The sequence below is a fragment of the Barbatula barbatula genome (genome assembly GCF_947034865.1).
Source record: "Barbatula barbatula genome assembly, chromosome: 16".
Lineage (NCBI taxonomy): Eukaryota > Metazoa > Chordata > Actinopteri > Cypriniformes > Nemacheilidae > Barbatula > Barbatula barbatula.
In genome coordinates, this window is record NC_136779.1 from 10,152,198 (window position 1) to 10,173,252 (window position 21,055).

A 21,055-nucleotide genomic window follows, 5' to 3' on the forward strand; every position below is an offset into this window, starting at 1 on the left:
GATTTGGGTGAAATCACACAAGATTCGGTCAGGTTTTGGAGGCTTATGTAAACAGCTTCAGTTTTAAATCACAAGCCGGGACAGGCCTTCTTGGCATCTTTGACCAAATCTCTCATCTCATCAGTACATGCGGACAATACTAACAGGCCTGTTTAAAAATGATAAACACCAGTTTTAGTCAAACGTTTTATTCTTCCAAGTCAAAAAACAAATAGATACAGAGAAGTAATCAAATCGATTTCTATACAGTGGCAATTTCTTAATTTAAATTCTCCTTTCCCCATAAACCCCACCCAGTATTTAGTCAAGCTCAAGATAACCCTGTCTCAGTATACCTTCATGCACACTCACAAGCACTCGCTCGCTCACTCACTCACACACACATACTGAGCGCACAGGTATAGAGCATTTATTAGACTTGTTTGAAACATCCTTAAAACCGAAGGCAAACAAAGTGCATTAGGAGACATGGTCAAAACTGCTCTGCCTAATGCAATCTAGGGCCTTAAAACTTAACAGAAGCATCAAAAATAATTTTCAGGTCAACAAAACACCTGCCACTTTCAATCTGGAACAAAGATGGGCAGTGTTTGTGGTTGCTTTAACCAACACAAAGTTATCTAAATGCCACTTCCAGCCCCTGGGTCAGCCATATTAAATAGGTCTCTGGCTCCCTCTACTGTTTAGGCAAACAATAAGATTAAACTAATTCTGTACGCAACAAATTTGGGTTAACAAGTGACCAAGAGGTCTAAAGGCGAGATTATGCCAAATACGAAATCGTACACTCAAAAGGAAACGATTTGCAAACTGCGTCTACAAAATCCAAAGAGCGAGGCTGACCCAGCGACAGCCACAAAGCCAGCAGATTGTGTAAAAATGCTTCGCTTGATCACACGAGAATAGCATTTGTACTTAAATATCTTTAGTATAGTGATTGCAATATCAGAAAATTATACACATGCTTTTAAAGGGGTTAAGTAGAGGACAGAAGGATCTGAACCTAGGTGGTTTAAAACGCTTGCAGCCTAAGCAAAGCAGTAAGATCACCTAACTTCACATTTAAGAAAATTCACACTCCTCTGGGTACGCAGATGCACCAGACTGCTGGTTACACATTTTTCCTTTTGTTTGAAATTGTAAATTGCTGGGCAGATGCTGGTGAAGGCTATAAGGCTTGCATCTTTTGGGGATGGAGACATTAAGGGAAGAATGGAGTAGAAAGACGATGCTTCAAATCACGCATCCTTTCTTGCTCTCAGATCTTTATAAAAGGGGTAAATCACTACACAACACTTTTACCCATATCATGGGCTGGCATACATTACAGACTACAGTATTACAAGACATGTTTTAATCTGAACAATGCGCGAGTCACTTTAATCACATTTCAAAACGCCACTTCTTAATAACACTCCTGTTTCTTTAGAAGTAACATTTTTTTATGAGCGAGCTCATTTGACAAAAATCAACATTAACATTTAAACAGATGTCAGCTCTGACCTCCACACGTGGAGAAAACAAAACTGGCAACAAGCGCTTATTTACACTGACAAAAGATACGTTTCTGTAAAATGTGAAAGGTCAGTTCGTCTCCTTTCTATTTAAGCTATAGAAGTTTTTCAAGGTTTCATTTTGAAACTTTAGATAATCCATTGTTTTCAGTTTAAAGGCTTTTGGCAATACTTCAAAATCTTTGATTTCCTTTACATCCAACACTGAATTAAGGAGGAGACAGAAACTAAAGGAAAGAGGAGGAATTTGAATGGTCATTTCCCTCCAAAAACTGTCATTCTCCTACATATTTCCACTCATTTTGAGTTACCGCTCAATAATCTTCCCCCAAATTTGAACGAAATAATTACACAAAAGTCAGCCTTGTCCAGCTTTTAGTTCAAACCTGTGATGTAATAATAAACTCAAACCACTGAAAATATGTTGGTTTAGTGAAGCTCTTTAAGAACAGTCCAAATCCAAAAAGAATGAAACCAAGACATCAGATGTAGGAGCCCATTTTCTCAGCCTTCCCTGTAAATCACAGCTCCTCCAGCTGAGTTGCTTTCCTTCAGTCATTTTCCCAGGGCAAGAGTGCCGATCTGTGAAGTGGAACAAACCCCCGATCCAATCATCTTTAGTTATTTTCCTCATCGCTGTCATCTGGACTGATGGCCGGGCTGTAGGTTGGAGAGGTGGGGCTGTAGCCGGGAGAAGTGGGGCTGTAGGTGGAGCCCTTCGGGCTAGTTGGAGAGTAGGTAGGGGATGTGGGCGAGTATTTTGGAGAAGTTGGAGAATAGGTCGGGGAGGTGGGGGAATATTTGGGACTGGTTGGGGTGTAGGTGGGAGACGTTGGGGAGTAAGTGGGGGAGGTGGGACTGTACTTGGGTGTGGTTGGGGAGTAGGTTGGAGAGGTGGGGCTGTATTTGGGCGAAGTAGGAGAATACTTCGGGGAAGTGGGGGAATATTTGGGGGATGTCGGGGTGTATTCGGGAGAGCTTGGACTGTAGGAAGGAGAGGTGGGGGTGTATTTGGGAGAAGTGGGAGAATATGACGGGGAGCTTGGGCTGTAAGAAGGTGAACTTGGGGTGTAGGTGGGAGACTGTGGGGTGTAGCGTGGACTGGAGGGGGAGTAGGATGGGGAGGTGGGAGAGTACGAAGGAGACGTGGGGGAGTAATTTGGGCTGGTCGGGGTGTAATTTGGAGAGGTAGGTGAGTAGGAAGGCGAGGTGGGGCTGTACGACGGAGACGTCGGGGAGTAACTGGGTGATGTGGGTGTGTAATTGGGGGAAGTGGGGCTGTAGCTCGGAGATGTTGGAGAGTAAGACGGAGATGTTGGGGAGTAGCTGGGAGAGGTGGGCGAGTATGACGGCGAAGTTGGGGAATAAGATGGAGAGGTTGGAGAATAGGATGGTGATGTTGGGCTATAACTGGGGGAGGTTGGACTGTAACTTGGTGATGTTGGGCTATAGCTGGGGGAGGTGGGAGAGTACGATGGCGAGGTTGGGGAGTAAGATGGTGAAGTTGGGGAATAAGAGGGCGAGGTTGGAGAGTAGCTCGGAGACGTTGGCGAATACGATGGCGATGTGGGGGAGTAGGAGGGTGACGTGGGAGAGTAGGACGGAGATGTGGGACTGTAGTTGGGGCTGGTGGGGGAGTAAGATGGAGACGTCGGAGAGTATGACGGCGAGGTTGGGGAGTAGCCTGGGCTCTGCGGGGTGTAACCCCCTGGAGAACGAGGCTCGTAGGCAGGAGAGGTTGGGGAGTAATTGGGAGACAAGGCTCCTGAAAATGGTGAAAGAAATAATTGATTACAAGCATGTTCAGGTTGGAACCTCCAAGTGCAACTTGACCAACTTCAACCAATTTGACAAACAGAACAATTAAATAACCTGGTGAGGGGATGTAAGGGCTGGCCGGTCCAGGTGATCCAGGAGAGCCAGGAGTAGGTGACCAGGCTGGAGAGTATCCAGGAGAAAAACCACTGGCATCAGATGCAGCACTGGGAGAGAAGCCTGCCGCACCGGGTGTCATTCCACTTCCTGTTAGAATGAAAGCAATAAACCATTTAACATGCATAAGCACTGCAAAAAATGATAAAAGTTAAATAAAAGGGCAAAACATTTTAACTTACCAACACTGGGTGACCAAGCACCATATGCAGGAGTGGCTCCTGTGTTCCAGGGAGTCATAGCTGGAGACATGCCACTCATAGGGCTGGGGGCGGAGCCAAAGAACATACCCGTGGCTAGTAGGAAGAAAGTAAACATTAAAAGGTTACTTGTGGTGAAGGCAACCATACGCTTCAATTAAGAGCTAGAGCTCTCGTTTCACTTACGTCCAGCAACACTGATACCAGGGATGTTGGTAGGGATCTCCATGCCATACTTGCACTTCTCAGCATCCAATAACAGGTCAAAGCAGCCAGTGCCTGCAGGAGCAAGCTGTCCCAGCATGATGTTCTCAGATACTCCTTTCATTGGGTCACTTTCACCATGAGATGAAGCTTCCATCAAGACATCCACCTGCAGATGAAGAAAGATTATGCTTTGTACTTGACACTTGAAAACAGTTTATCCAGATAATTTAATGTACTCCGGGTTAGATATGTGAAAAGCCTTTTTAATGTTCTCACAGTCTCTTCAAAGGAGCACTTCATGAGTGGTCCGGTGTCCTGTCTGTTGATACCATGACGAGTAATGGCCATGAGATGCCCCCTGCAGGTCATTGTGTCACAAAGCAAGGCCAGATGGCGGTAGTTGACGTAAGAACCGTCAAAAGAGATGACATGATACAACTCTCTCTCCAGAGCCTTACGCACTGCTTCAATACCAAGGACCTGCAGGTGAAAAACAGACATTTTGTTATTAGTTTTCTTTATTCTTAACTTCACCTAATACAGCTTACAGGTGTAATTATGGCGAGAGTAAATTCTTACAGTGAAAATCTCCACAATGTCATTGGAGGTGGTCCTGACAGGATCAACATCCTTCTCGCTGAGGACCCTCATGAGGCTCACACCATCAGTTTCCAAAATCCACTCCTGGAGAGCCTTAAACTCTCCCTCCTCTGTGATGATGATTTTCTTCTTATTGTCCGTCTGTGGAAGATGCATGTACACCTGCAGGGACACAAAATGGAGAAAAATCATTAAGTATAAATTAACTTTAAACAGTGTTTTTTTGGGGTACTTTTTTATACTGTCAAAATGGAAGGTACCTTGCTGATCTGCTCAATGCCTTGCAAAGTCATGTCCGTCAGCATGTTGGATTCAATACAGCGAAGGAAGACATCGTCATCCATCTTATCCACCACCTCCTCATCCTAGGCACAAGACAAGACACTTAATACAGACTGCTTTGCCTTTATATTAAACTATAAAGCATTATACTGTAGTATTTAAGTTTATATACTCATACATGACTAAACTGAAGAAAATCAAAGACTTCAAACATGATTCCAAATAAACTTTGCGATCTTGTTACATGCCTTAAAGACATTCATGCATCATCAAATGCATTGCAGAACCGAACACTGACCTCTTGGAATTTGTTCTCGTCGCTATTCATGATTCGAATTCGCAGCACCAGTTTCTCAGCATTATCATCATTGAAGATGCAGTTCAGGTCATCACCAAAACCTAGAAAAAAGGGATTACCGTCAGGTCACACTTAGCTGACCTTGTATAGATCAAACTGATTTCTTATCCTCACCTGCATTGATCTTCTCAGCGATCTGCTCCATGGTCAGCTTACGGTCAGTCATGTGCTTACGGTCAAGTTCAATGCGCAGCAGCCAGGGTGAAATGCGAGTCACGTCAAAGTCTGGCATCTCGTAGTACACGTTCACCCACTCCTGATCCTCGGTCACCACAGTGTTTTGTGGATTGGGGTCATAATAAATGGCTGTGTTGGCAGTGACCTTGCGCAGGGTTGTGTGCTCCAGGCGACACAGGATGTCTTTCGCCCTCTCTGCATCACGGGCCGCTTGGCCCAGGAGAAACACAGTCAGGGAGGGTGTCTTGGGACGCTTTGAGATGTTGATCAGCTCCTTGAGACGAGGCACACCGAGAGTAACGTTTTTGGCAGACACGCCGGCATAGTGGAATGTGTTCAGGGTCATCTGAGTGGCAGGCTCTCCCAGAGACTGAGCAGCCAGGGCACCAACCATCTCACCGGGGTGAGCCTGAGGAACAAAAAGTCAATGTGAATGCCCAAGACAGATCGTAGAATGAACTGGAGAATTAATTCCTTAAATGGCTAAAGGCAAATATAGTAGTATAGACAGCTTTGTCAGGGCAGACCAACAACTGCACTCAAACTTACGATAGATTGGTTAAATTTGCTCTCAATTTCTCCCAGCAGCCAATCGAAAGCCTCTGTGCTTAGACGGAACTCATCAGTCATTCTCTTAGAACTGAGGGTGGACCGTAGGTGGATATTGAAGAGTAGAGTGGCATTCTCCTGGGCTTGCCTGCTTAACATGTCCTCACCGTTCACGATGACAAGCTTCTTACTCAGATCCTTAACTCCTACACAAATGAACAAGGAAACATCATTACATATCACAAGGAAAGTATAGCACTGCTGCCACAACTTCTTTTAAGATTAAAAAGATGCACTCACCTGTTAGTGTAATCTTTTATTACAGTATAAGAATTTTATACTCTAGTCATATCAGCAGATATATCTGCCAGCCCAACAATAACCTTTACTTGACATTTTCGGGTCAACTATCCCTTTTTAAAAGAATCACATGAACTAATGTCTACTTCGCTGTTAAAGCGTGTATAAACTACATCGAAATTTTGATTCCTAACCTGGCTAATTACCAACATTTAGAAATTTGAATCAAAATTGTTCACTCACCATCTACAACCCGTACAGGGTTTAGGTCAGTTGGTGTTCGAGGATTGATGCGGAAAATCTTCTGAGCATTCCAAATCATTCTAGCGAGATTGCACGGCAGTACCACCTACAGGAAATATAGTATTTTTAAATTGTGACTAGTAAGTCAGACAGACATGAATATTGATATTGCACATTATAGAATGTAAATAAGGCTGATCTCAACCACAGACCATGATAGATGGTACGATGCATATAAACAATCTAACAGCTCAAGGGTCAGACCTTGCTGTCTCCTGTGGGGAAAATGGCCCTCAGGATCTCTCGGTCTTCCTTCATCTTCTCAAATTCCCTCTCTAGTGCACTCTGGACATGAGCATTGGTCATCAAGTCTTTAACCACGTCCTCCTGCAGAGTGCGACGGAGAGCTCGCTCATTGGTGTATTCAAACTTGAACCTGTGTGATTAAAGATGAAGAGGTGAAAGGTTAAATCATTGATGTCATTCAATTTGTTCTGGGTCTAACAGATATTATACATTGCGTTCAATGAATGTTGGTTATGAGAACAACGTAACCTAAAAATTGACCATTTGAGGTTAGCATGTAACATAATATAGATTTACTTCTTCTCAAAAGCTTTGTTGGATGGCTTAAGGGTTGCCATATTTTGGAACTCCACAGCCTCTCCTGCCAGCCCATCCTCTCCATATCTTAGCTGGACAACCTGGTTAATGGAGTTTCTGACTGTAGCATCATACTTGACCATGACAGACTCCATAGACTTAATCAGACGACGCTGAATGTAACCTAAGGAGAAAAGTAATAAGATAACTAACTTAAATAAACGCAATAACGTGTATAAGCATTTATTTTTAAAGACACATCTGGCTGGAAAACCAAAAACAAGCAATGCTATGTACAATTTGGACTGTGTTTAAGTTTAGTCATTACCCGTCTCAGCAGTTTTGACTGCAGTGTCGATCAAACCCTCTCTGCCTCCCATGGCATGAAAGAAGAACTCGGTTGGTGTGAGACCGGCCAAGTAAGAGTTCTCCACAAAGCCTCTACTCTCTGGTCCGTAGTCATCTTTGATGAAGTGAGGCAAAGTGCGATGCTTGAAACCGAAAGGGATTCGCTTACCCTCAACGTTCTGCTGCCCCACCACAGCAATAACCTAGAGGAAAGAACAACAACAAATATAAAGAATGCATCAAACTTGACTGATTCACAATCTCAAGGTACAATTAATCAATGTAGGAAACAAACTCGCCTGTGAAATGTTAATTTTCGAGCCTTTGGAACCAGCCACCACCATGGATTTGAAATTGTTGTACTCGGACAGCGATTTCTGGGCAGAGGAACCAGTCTTGTCACGAGCATCGTTCAGAATGCGGTTGACCTGGTTCTCAAAGGTCTGTCTCAGTGTGTTACCTGGAGTGGGCTCCAGCTCATTATTGTGGGCTTTCTCAATGACCTACATAAGTAAACATTAGGATGAATTACAGAACTGAACGCGTGCTGAAAACATGACATTCAGTAACACCACAATGTCTTGCCTCTATCACATCTTGTTTGGCTTTCTTGATAGTGTTTTGAATGTCCTGATATGTTGCCTTATCAGCAATGGAATCTCCAATACCGATAGAGTGACCTGAGGTGAGAAAGTTAGTAAGCACAAAGAAACACAAGGAAGCGTCAGACGAATGTAAAAATATATATTTCTTCTACCCTCAATGAGAAGCCAGTTGTTGACAACAGTCTGGATGTTGGAATAGAATAGTCTTGTGATGTCATGGCCCATCTCAAGGTATGAAATATGGACCAGCGAGCCCGCTGAAGTTCCCAGAGACTTCTTGCAAAGGATCCCCATGATCAGCTCCCCGTTCTCTACAATAACCTGCACAATCCATCAAATAATTTATTTTTTTATTTAGTTCAACTCGCTTAAATTTCAGCCATGTTCAGCCTGATTCGATACTGCACCTTGGTATCTCCAGGAGAGATGTTTTTATAAGGGCCACTGTCCTCTTCATCGGGGTGAGTGCTGTGTGTACGGATGGCATTAATGTGTCCAGGAATGATCAGGCTGAATATCTGTTTGCCCGTCCAGAGAGGACGAGGCTTCAAGATTGCGGGCTGTGGCATTTTACCATCCCATGTGGAGAGAAACATCAGAAGGTTCATCACCTCACCCTGAAACAAATCACACAAAGTACAGTGACTGTTAAATCAACAAGTTTCAAAATATCAGACAACGAATATTTTGGAAAATTGCTTAGAAATATTGAAAGACTTGTAAACATACCCTTTCTAAGAACACATCTCTTTTTGTGAACTTGCGCACAGCTGTAAGTGTGTCCTGCACAATTCCCATGACGGGTCTATTAGACTGCGGTGTGACAATCATACGAGGCACCATGGCCAGTTCCTGGATCTCAGCTCGAGTCTCCAGAGACTGCGGCAAGTGCAGATTCATCTCATCACCATCAAAATCAGCATTGTACGGGGTGGTCACACTAAAAGTAAAAGTAGCTTTTTTTTACATTTGTCATCAACAATAAGGTCAAAAAGCAAAGATACACCAGACAAACATTAAAACAATATTTCAGAGACAAAACTAAATGTCCCCATGTTTTACTCACCCTCAAGGCATCCTGACTGAATATGACTTTCTTCTTGAAAAATAATGCAAGTTATAATTTTTCTGCCAAGTGGTAGAAGGGGAAATTTTTTTATGCTCCAAAATGTGCATCCATCTATCAAATAACTGCTCATTACGGTTCCGTGGTCTTAATGGTCTTCTGAAGCAAATCAATGCTTTTAAGAGAAATATCCATATTGACAGCATTATTAACGTTAATGTCTAGCTTCTGTAATCCCTCGTCTGTGAGTGAATCAGAGGTGTGTTTTAACCGCAAATGACCGTTATGAAAGCTCCTGCACTGAGGCAGTTTACTATTGGAACAAAACGAAAAAATGCTGCGTTTGTCAACGGAACTTACGGCAACGCCTGCATCTTGCCGGAAAAACAAACTTCTGGTTCACGCGTAGCCGAGGGATAACGAAAGTTAAACATTAACGTTAATAACACTGTCAATATGGATATTTCTCTTAAACGCATCTATTTGCTTCAGATCTTCAAGAAGAATACAGTCAATTCAGTTAAGATGCCTTGAGAGTAAAACATGGGGAGATTTTGTTTGTCCTCTGAAATTTCCCTTTAAGCTTGAGATAAAGCCTACCTAAGGTTCATTCGAAATGTAGACCAAGGCAAGATTCGCACTCTGTGACCCATCATAGACATTTTGTGAAGCGTTGGCTGTCTGTTGAATACAATAATGTCCCCATCACACATGTGCCGCTCAACCTGGAAAGAAACAAAGGGTTTTATACACAATGCTCAACATGTGTTGAAATTCTCAATTTTACAGTTTCTGGTAACAATGTTGAAACTTACTTTGTATCCTATCTGAAGATGAAGATCACTTGGTTTAGGATGGAATCGCAGGTCGATTCTGTCACCATTATCTCGGATGATATACTTTGCTCCAGGGTACTGGCTGTTACCTCTCCTCACAAGTTCTTGAAGTCTGCAAAGTTAAAGGGGAAAAATTAGACATGTATACAAAAACTAGAGAAAGAACTACATGTGAAAAGTATAAAAGCTTAAGTCAAGCACACATCGTACAATATCAACGGAACCCAAATAAATCTTGAATCTAGCATAAAAACTCCAACATATATTTTATTTTGGTTTGAATTTTTATATTGCCTTTAGGGTCAAGTAAAGAGCATAAGACTACTCTGTATAATATCAAAACTCAACTTTGAGACAAAATTGTTTAGCAAACCATAACTAGTACAGACACAGAAAATTAATTAGAATGTAGGTGTGCATCTAAGTTGACCGCAAGATCTAAATTTGTTAACACATTACCTGTCAATGTTAAAGGGTGTGACGATCTCTGGGAAGGTCATGTTGGCAGCTATGGAGCGAGGAACTCCCACCTGGTCGATCTGCAGGTTGGGGTCAGGTGTGATGACAGTTCGGGCAGAGAAGTCCACACGCTTGCCCATCAGATTACCTCTGACACGTCCTTCCTTACCCTTAAGCCTCTGCTTGAGGGATTTTAGTGGGCGGCCTGACTTTTGCATGGCCTAGAAATAAAGCATAAGGAGGCAAATTCTACATAAGGTATTTAAACTACAGTGTGTGTGAACTAAATGTGAAGCTTCGTCTTGAACCATTTTGAACAATAGATATAAAACCATTAAAAAGACAGGGACATCCTTTGATATACAAATTTGAGATGCTAACAAATGCATGAATCGTGTCAACAACTAGTTTTGACTTATAGTGTGCTAAACTTACTCTTGGTAGACCTGGAAGTTCATTATCAATCATGGTGGCCACGTGAAACTGAAGCAGCTTGACATCCTCTGCTATAACATGAGCTGCGGCTCCACTCTGTTCATTTCTCCTCAGCTGGTTATTGATTTTCACAATGTCAGCCAACTTATGTGTCAAGTCATCCTAGAAGGAAAGGGTGTATAAATTAAACCATAAATACATCAGCAATCCCTACTAACATTTGCAACACATTTGTAATGCTAAGAAAAGCTAACCTGGTTTCTAGCAGAACCTTGCATCACCACAGCCGGTCTCACTGCTAGAGGCGGTACGGGCAAAACAGTGACGATCATCCACTCTGGTCGAGCGTATTTGGGGTCCATGCCCAATATCACATCCTCCTCATCTGAAATGCGTTTGAAGATCTCGTGTACGCGTTCAGGGCTGAGGAGAATCTTCTTCTCTTGAGAGTCCTCGTTTACATGCTTCCACTCAGCGTACAGCTCCAAGCCAGAACGACGGATACGTGGCTGGTACCTGCCACAACCTCCGTGACCCTTGAGATGTGAAAACTAGTCAGTTAAACATCCACAAAAACAATTAAAATGTCTAGTGCTCTGAATGAAATGAGAACATGTAAAATGGGTAAGTGCAAGTCTGCACCTTCTCTTTGGTAATGTCTTCTTCAGTCTCCTGCTGCTCCACTCCAAACTTGTTGTCCATCTCCTCTCCACCCTCACATATGTTTTTGCCTTTACAGAGGTCATAGACGTGGGTCAAGCGCTTTCTGGGCTGCCCCTTTGACTTTGTCAGAATGTCTTTGATTTTTGGATTGTTCTGGAGAAAAAATATATATAATAGACTTGATATAAAGATTTTACTGTCAATGCAAAGACATTAGTTACAAAAACCAGATCCAAAACAGAGAAGATGGTGACAAGATAAGATCGGTTACTGAGAATACTACATACCGAATCCACAAGCAGCTTAGAACAGAAGAAACAGACACAGCGGAGGACCTTCATGATTTTTGTGACGAAGCCAACATGAAAGACTGGCTTAGCCAGCTCAATGTGACCAAAATGGCCAGGGCATTCAGTCATGTTACCTATACAGCAGGAATTACAGTAAAATTATCAAATTGATTTAATAAATGCATTAACATAAAAAGCTGAACACACCTGCACACGTCTGGCATCTGCCTGATCTTTCAATCACCCCTTGTCGGGGGTCCATAAGTCCACTCAGTTTAGGGCGTCCTCCCTCCGTGGTCTCAGGGTATTTGATACCCCCTTCAGTAACGGACATCCGTTTCTGAAAAATAAAATGCTTTATACATATATACTGGGCCAGCAAAAGCAAAACTGATTTGCCACAAGTTACTTGTGCACGAAGTTTCTTTGACTGTATGAACGGTTCCAAAGAAACTAAACTTCAAAACACGACTATGAAATTAAACGTTTATTGAACTCATCCCCATTAACAAATACATGATAAATAATGCAAGCTACTGAATGAAAACTGTTGCTACAGTTCTCTCAAAAAAACATAACAGCCTCGAAAGCCAAATATTTTTGATTCATGTTTATTGCAATACTTTTCTTCCCCAAACAGAACTGCATTTCAGGAAACATTAAAGTGAATGCAAAAGACCTCTTTAAATGAACAAAAGCATGCACATAAAATTTGTATATTTATTGTCAACAAGGGAAACATGGGGAACAATTTGGAAACTAGGGAGTAACTTCGAGTGTGCCATGTGGCTCCGAAACAGTCAAGAGAAAACAAATAACAAATATCACTACAAAGCTATATTAAAGAAGTAAAAACAAGACGTCAGTAGTCTGATGGCTAACTGTTAACGTGGAATTTTGTGTAGTGCTCTACTTTCTAACACATGTTCGTACTAGAAGCATTGGCTAGCCGGCTAGCTATGCTAGCTAAACACAGTCTCACAGAAGACAGTTTATGTTATTCTCCGCATTAAATAGGATTTTAACACGATGAGGATTGAGTAACACAGTAATACTCAAAGAATGAAGAGAATACCCCCTCCCAAGTGCGAAACCTACAATTTCATCAGGGCTGAGGACGCCGAATTGCACTCTCTTGATGAGGCGCAATGGGCATGCGCTGTCGCTTGAAGGCGGTCCGTGCATCCTGTCTATTCAAAGAGACGCGTCCTCCCCCGGCACGCCGCTTTGTAAGAAGGAACACCTCTGAAACGCCACCAAGACTCTCTTGGCACCCAATGGTGACCGGAACTCGTCCGATGGCGGTTTCCCAGTGACAACCGTATCTTGCTACTTGATGTGCTTTCAGATTTATGTTTATAAACTAACTATTGAAGCTACCGGCAAGCCCCTTCCCTTTCCCCGATCTACACTCCGGTGCGCTCTAAGCGCATCTGAGAGAAAACCGCTCTCACACGTCTTTATATAGACTGTGTGATTTGCTACAGGTTTACACAGCCTACTTGGCAGGGGCTGAACAGTCAGAAGACGGGTTATGTATCGCCATTTCTGAACGTTTATTGGCTGCGAGACTGCAATTCATGAATCATTTAGTGAATTTGACTCGGAACCAATGAGATTGTGAGCTGTTTAGGCTTGCGAATCACACGCACCTTAGGGTGGGACATAACGTACGCAGAGATTCAATAGGTCCATATAAACTAGGGGAGGAGCTTTCGATGCTCGATGTATGAAAATTAGATAAGATACAAGCTGGTGGAACACTATTCGTCAAACTTTTTGTTAATATACATGAGAGGAGCGCAATTGGCCAATCGCAACTAACGCTTGACGGCGGTAGACTAACAGCAGTAATGCCCGCCTTCTTCACGAGCATTGCCGATTTTACCCGAAGGGTATTTTTTCAACCTCCTAGCAAATAAAAAAAACCCGTGCTGTTCCGTCCGTCTCGCTCTGGATCAGCTGAGAGTGTTGGAAAAGAAGCTCGTGCGAAAGGCCTCCACCTCCCATCATGGATTAGTATATGCATTTTTAACTTAAAATATGATTTTTACACAATTACAATTATTAAGTTGGTTTTCTTTTGTACAACTGTTGAATTCTATCTAAGGAGTTATTTAAATTTCCTTTGCTTTGTTTGTGTTCTACGGGAAAATGCGAGAATCCTCGAGGTCGAGTAAAAGCAAAGGTTGGACGACACGCGCTTTTTTCGGTATGCTCTTTTGGACAGTCCGCTGAAAGCCTGCGGCTTAGGACAATTTATTTTTTATTGAAATACATTACTGAAATTGTGCCGTTTCAAACAAATGATGTTTACTAAGCGATGGTGAAAATTATGTTACTACACGTTATTTACAGAATAAACAACAACATTGTACGTTTTAGGCCACGTTGCTATTCAGGCAACGGTGGCTTACGCCTTAATGTCTTCTATAAAACGTATAGCAATGCTGTGAATGTGGTGTTTTGTATCTAACAAACTAATACAACTCTAATTTAAGCAGTTATAGAGAAAAGCATCGAGCGTTAACGTTATATCACAAGAGATTTTAGTACTGTAACAAGTTACCTAGCGACCGTGGTGCGTTTATGCTAACTTGTTAGCCGCCATCCTTTGTGGAATGGGGACATAAACGTTCGGTGTATAGCCATTTTCTCTCAATTTTCTTTAATATGTTGGTCAAATGCTTACACTTAAGTGTTGTAGTATATGTGTATTATAATATAATAAAAATACATATTTCGATTTAAGAACCAACATAGTTTTGCTTCCTTGCCAGGGGAGATTTGGTCAATTCGCTTAATTATGCCGTTACCGTAAGGTTACATTGTTATATTGGCGCTTTGGAATGAACTTCTCGTGTGTTCAATCCCATTTAACGTTACTGATTTCTGTTACGTGTTATTTGAGAAAATGCGCGTAAATTCGACAATGAATCATGTCTGTTGTTAATTTAACTCGATGTGCTGTTTTATTTAACTTAGTCTTTTATGTTTTATTGATGTACACGGTTTGTTTATCCGAGCATGTTGTTTTACGTCCATGTTAAGTTAGCCCGTTAGCACGAAGATTGAATGGTTGTGTATGTAACGTTAACCAAGTTAGATTTGTTTAAATTATGGCAGTTTCTTTGGCTTTAAGATCGGGCATGAAACCAATGCAGGAAGCACGACAGTTGTTTCCTACGCGTTTGTAGTTGTATCGTTAAAAATACTTTGTTATTCGTTTTGCCAAATTAGCTAAACGGATAAAGTACGTTAGCACTAGTTTGCCCGCCCGGCGTGTGTATCGAGTCTATTAAACGAATCCCTTAGATATCATATTTAAAACTGTGTTAGAGGAAGTTGATATAAACCACACGTTTATTTTGAATACACTTATTTGTTAAAGTGTCGTGTTTCGAAAGCGTTTAATCTAGTTTTAGTACCACATTTACCGTCAAAAACGTCATTATTCTTGAACGGGAATGGCAAGTGATAAGCGAACGTTATCGTAATATCCTTACAGGATTGTTTTGAACACCACCATAACGCATCATAGTTGTACACTTGTATGAATAGTAAACTCGTATATGGCGGGTACAGTAAGTGAACAAACATGGAGTCTGGTGGCTGTGTACTTGGGCGGGTTTACAGGGCAGAAAGGAAAGCGGAGTTGCGTAACTCCAGACTGAAGTGAAACGAGCTTGAGCTAACATTTAATCATATCTTCGCAAAACTGTTAAAACATTCGTCTCCCTAAGTAAATAAGGCAACACGCGTAGGGGAATCGTGGAATATCGTCGTCTATGTAAAAAGTACTCAATAACAATCATAAACCTCGTAAAAATACAGGAACGGACGGTCGATTGCTATTCGGTGCAATATGGAGGGCTCTGGCGTGCTTTTATACTTGCCATATTTCTCGCGTGCAGAAGTTTTTAAGCGTTTGACATGTAACGATAGATCGTAAATCATATAATTTGACTTAACGTTAGTCTCTGTAAACGAATACATTATGGCATAGGAAACATTAGGTGCGTATTTGGAATAGGACACACCGGGCAAAGTTTCACTTTCAGATGCACATTTGACTATTTAAATGATGTTGTTGGTGTGAGCCGGAATGGAAATAAGTTGTAATCTTTCTCAGTTGTCAAGGCTATGGGCTATTTTCTCAAAATATGACACTGGACGCTTTGTATTTCATCATTGTGCCTGCATAAAAGTATTTTATTTTTAATTCGTTGTCTCACTGTTTTTAAAAGCTTGTTTACGAATTTGTAATCCGGAAACCGTGAGTTGAACGCAACAACCGTACGTGAACATTACGTACACTTTGCTTAATATTTAGTTTGTTTACTTTAATGGCATTTACACTGTTTGCTCATATTTGAAACATGAGCAGCTCCACCTTGTGGCACACAAAGGAGCTTCAGTTACGCAGTTCTGTACTACTGCTATTAGAATATGTTTGCTTGAATTCATTTGACCTGTTGTAAAGAAAAGTAGTCTGTGCCTAGTGCCTCATCATGTGTCTGTCTGTCATGGTTATATTACACTTAATAAATTGCTGTTTTTCAGAGTTTTCTATTCTTTGTATTACTTTGAAACGTGTAGAACTCTACACAGTGCTGAGAGTCAAAAGACACTTTTACACTTTGCAATGTACAGAAGATATAATAGAATATGGTTCTTTTAGCAAATATAAGTGCAGACATGTAATTTTCAGATCTATTTGTTCAATTTAAACGAAGTATAATAGTAGGCAAAAATGTATAAAAGCTCTATATAGTGTTTATTATTAGACATAATTTTATATACATATAATCTGTATTATATCATTAAAATAACTTAAAAGAATGTGTTGAAATTCTTAAGGACACCCTTGATGGAATTGGAATTAGATGCAAGTTCCTTAAGGCTACCCATCAACGTTTATGCTCCGAGCCTACAGTAAAATTCTCTAAAAGCAGAAGGGATTCTGTGAACCTTCTCAGGACACAGATCATAGGAGAGACATGACCACTAGATGGAACCCATAGACGCACTACAGACTGAAGTTTTCCCTTCAAAGTAAAAGCCACAACCATGTAGAAAATGGGCTGTCCTTTGATCACAGGCTCCTAAAGGAGTCTTGTTGTCCTGAGTTTGGTAATCGCAAGGCTCCACAAAAAATGAGCATTTACCAAGAAAATCATACAATTTGGGTGGTTACTGTGAATGCTAAAGAAAGTTTGACTCTCCAAGCAGAAATTTTCAGTCTATTTTCCCAAAAGTTCCCTCATACCAGCGACAACATGCTGTGTCAGTTGTCAAAAAATGTTAAATGTAAAAAAAATATCTGGAGTGTAAAAGTATTTGGTGTATATTTGACTTCCCACTTCCTATTTTATTTCAATAGTATTTCCGATTAGGAACATTCACTGACTCCAACATGAAATCCAACTTGGATTGAAAACTCATTTTTTCCCTACACTCCAGTCCTTCTAAATAAAACCAGGCAACCATTAACAAGAATTTCCTCTCTAAAATGTTGCAGTGTCTGTCCAGCCCTTTAACAATTCCTTGCAACTATCTCTCTTCATCTGTCTTTATTTCACCTAACGTTTTCATAGCATGTTGGCCATATTGTTAAGTGTTACTGTGTGGTCATTTTTATTCTTATTTAATTCCTTTTGTGATAGTTAGTCTCTTCCTCTCCATATTTCTCTTGCACTTGTAACACACAGTCTGTCAATCTGAATAATTTTTCAAGAGCGTTCCATTCAGAGGGGCATTTTCGGAAGAGAAGACCACGGTTGCCTATGATGCGATTCAAAGTGTGGTATTTTATTAATGGATTTCATGCACTGTGCAAGAAGTAGAACATTTGACAACAACACCGGACAGCTGAAAAGCAGATAAGACATTTATTCCAATATCCCCCCAAAATGTCCAGCATCAGAATGCACACAAACGCATTCTCCTCCCTCTTTCACGCTTGTGATCTCCTCCCACCATCTCTCTATTTCTGTCTTACTCTTTCCTGGTACAGCATGCTCGAATGGAGGCCAGGAGATGAAGAAGCTAATTAATTTGATTTAGCCGTTGTTTCCGTGCTTGTGGAAAAGGGAACAGCCCCCCCCATGCTCCAAATCGAGCCCCCTCCCAAATTATTTTCCACAGAATAACTCTGTCTCATCTGTGTCCATCGTGTTTTTGAACCTCTTACGTATCTGTGGTACAAGTTTTCAAACCAACAATATTTCAGTTGCACAACTGTACAAAACCTGATAAGAGAAAATCAAGCAATACTGACATTAGTTTAGATGCACAATATATTGATATCATTGAATAAAGAGTTCAACACAAGATCGAGTGCCACTGTAAACTTTCAAAAATAAACTATTTGTTTTAATTTCTGTTATTAACTTTGAAAACTAAATCATTTTATAATTGTATACAGTGTCCAACAATTTCTAAAATTTAAGAAACAAAAATCTAGTTCACATGAGTTGCAAATGGTCTGAACGATATATATGATAAGTGTTAGCTTTATTTGCAGTTAAGGAATGTCTTCATACAGCAATTGACCATACAGAACAAACAACCCACCTGAAAAGCACAGGTGGTGATAGTCACTGTTTATAGCAGACGTGGAACAGAGTTTTTGTTCTTTGAAAGAATTCCATAGTACACAATCACGGCTTTGGCAGAAATGCTTAGATGAATAACATGATATATTTTTAAATCCCAAACTTATCCAAGTATAACGTGTTTACCTATTGTTTACAAATTTAAAGGTGTTAGAAAGCATGTGTCAACCTCACACATGAATTGTATTTAAAAATAAAGATAGATAAGACAATGGTTTGATTTTGTATTGTAAAATAGTAGCGTAAAATGAATCATGACTTTTACCTATTATTAGGAATAGCAGAACATGGATCATTTAAAAAAAGCAAAGACAGAAAGATGAAAACAATCATATGAGTCATTACAGCAAGTCAAAAATCTATTTCTTGTCACAGTGTTGCTTCATTTTGAGTAGTGGAGGAAAAAGAAATGCAACACACACTATTGGGTATTTAGAAATCATTATAATAGAATCTAATAAAAAATGAAAGTAAATTAGAAAATAAACTATACGAACCTTTAAGAAAATATTTTGTCACAAATTTTCTGCTGAATAAAAATGCACTGAAGAAGATGTACAGTTTCATAAACGCATTCATATTAGTGAAATTGGAACCCTGTAGATATTCATCAATTTCAGAGTGTTCCATCAGCTGTACTAACATGCACAAAGCTCACAAACCAGTTTGTGCTTCTATTATCTTTTTTATTTATTAATATGTGGACTTCTTGCCCCGATGAGTACTTAAGCTGTTACACAAGGCAGCCTATTAAACTGAAAAATGCACTGCGTTCATACACAGTCAGAAAAAAGTGCAAAGCTGTACTTTTAAGGTACAATAGCCACAATAGCCACTGGGTGGTACCCTTAAAGGCGGGGTGTCCGATTTCTCGCCGATGTTGATGTTCAAAGCACCAGAACAAACACACCCCTACACCCATCTTTCGCTTTCGTCAGCACTCGGCTCGATTTATGTCCGTCCTGTGCACCTTTAATGCCGATTGGCTACAATGTTGCTTTGTTACTCGGCCCAACTTTGTCTAAACAAGCGTGATTCGGAAATCGGACACCACGCCTTTAAGAGCTAGTGACATTAAAAGGTAGTTTTGTAGTTTTTTTCTGACATTGAAGATGTTTTCCCCTAGTTTTCTATAACATTCTCTAAGTATAGACGATTTCACAGCATGCAACAACATAAACAAACATTACTGTGCATGCGCATGTTCGTGGACTGCCCTTAACTTCCTGTACACATACGCAAATAATAGAGTGCCAGTAGATTATTTCTGATAACAAGCTACAGAAACCGAGAACAACCGTTACTTGGCTAAACTTTTCTCTTCAATATTTTTACAATTTAGACTGCGATACCAAGCTCACCCGCTAGATTTCAATGTAGGCTACCATACAGTTTCTTTAAATGCGACAAAACTAAGGGGCCCATTCAACAAATAGTTTATTTAATAAAGTGAATATATAACTAAATTCAACAAATCATTTATTTAATACAATTGTTATACCATAAAATAATAATAATTTTCAATTAATAGTTAACTTACTATGGTCGCAAGTTCCATCGTTTTAGTGTAACTGAGGCCGAGTGCTGACGAAAGCGAAACATTGGGGTAGGGGTGTGTTTGTTTTGGCGATTTGAACATCAACAGTGGCTAAGAGAAATCGGACACCCCTCCTTTAAATATTGTGAAATAAAACCCTAGAGAGCAAAACACGATCACAAAAATAGTTTTCAGATTGAGTGTACAATATTTACAGCAATGATATGACTTTAAATTTAAACCGATTAATTAGAAGACGGTATAACACCACCACCCATGTGTGACGTGATCAACTGTGTTGTTGAACCAACGTTGTTCAAACGACATATGTGCGACAAAGTTACTATGTTTTCGGGAGTAGCTAGATTCCTCGTACTATGGTGGTCAACCAGCGTTTTTTTATCATTGTTCGTGAAACGCACCCCAGAACGATAAACAAACACAAGACCGGAAGTTAACTGCAGTCCATGCCCGTGTCCAATGAAACAGTCTATAAATATATATATATATATATATATATATAAATATATTTTAATAATCAGATATACACTATTCATGATTCACCAAGGTGCACCAGTTAAATACAATCAAGTTATTAATAAGTTACATAAAATTTTAGCAACAAATATATTGTCACTGTGCTTCGGAATTCTCTGTTTTTCCAGGTAATGGGAGAACACTAGCCTACTTTTTAAATAATTCAATACTGTGTTGTCAAAGTTTTCAAGCACTTTTTAATACTTTTTTACTGGTTATATATTTGCCAAACCCAGTGACAAACATTAAGGGTGACTAATGATTAATGCCAAAAAAGTAAACTCCCAAAATACTGTATGAGATACATGAATAATTCTGTCTATATGTTCTCTGGCTACTCTTATGTTAGGATTAAATGAATTCCACTTACACTAATAAAAATAAAGCTCGATTCATTTGCGCACTGCCACGTTTGCAACAGAGTCCTTCCATTCCAGCGACACATTTGACACCCCTCTTATCCAAAAATCACAGGGAGTCTGTGTGTGGCTAGCTCCAGATGTCCAGGGTCTTTTGTTACCGTGGAGATTCAGCTGGCCACTGCCCTCTCATTAATGTCTGCTGATCCATATGTCATGTTAAAGATGGCCTTTGATTAGCAGTAGGCAAAAATAGTGTTATTTTTACAACAGACAAAGATTAGAGTCAATCAATGACAGAATAACACATATTCTGAATAGAAACTATAATTTACACT

At 40.4% G+C, this 21,055-nt stretch overlaps 1 protein-coding gene across 1 annotated transcript; it reads right to left on the reverse strand.

Moving 5' to 3' along the window:
- Positions 1-176: 176 nt before the first annotated feature.
- On the reverse strand, positions 177-13,102 carry polr2a (RNA polymerase II subunit A). The gene is made up of 28 exons (XM_079475745.1): positions 12,766-13,102; positions 11,875-12,007; positions 11,665-11,801; positions 11,357-11,530; positions 10,969-11,250; positions 10,715-10,876; positions 10,280-10,500; positions 9,800-9,932; positions 9,585-9,709; positions 8,648-8,858; positions 8,326-8,535; positions 8,071-8,239; positions 7,899-7,993; positions 7,613-7,816; positions 7,294-7,516; positions 6,966-7,149; positions 6,627-6,798; positions 6,363-6,468; positions 5,820-6,025; positions 5,208-5,679; positions 5,034-5,134; positions 4,714-4,818; positions 4,433-4,615; positions 4,130-4,333; positions 3,833-4,019; positions 3,629-3,742; positions 3,387-3,536; positions 177-3,279 (listed from the first exon to the last, which is right to left on the reverse strand). The coding sequence occupies exons 1-28, from the start codon at positions 12,850-12,852 to the stop codon at positions 2,132-2,134; spliced, it is 5,898 nt and encodes a 1,965-aa protein (XP_079331871.1). The 5' UTR covers positions 12,853-13,102; the 3' UTR covers positions 177-2,131.
- Between the last annotated feature and the right edge of the window lie 7,953 nt (positions 13,103-21,055).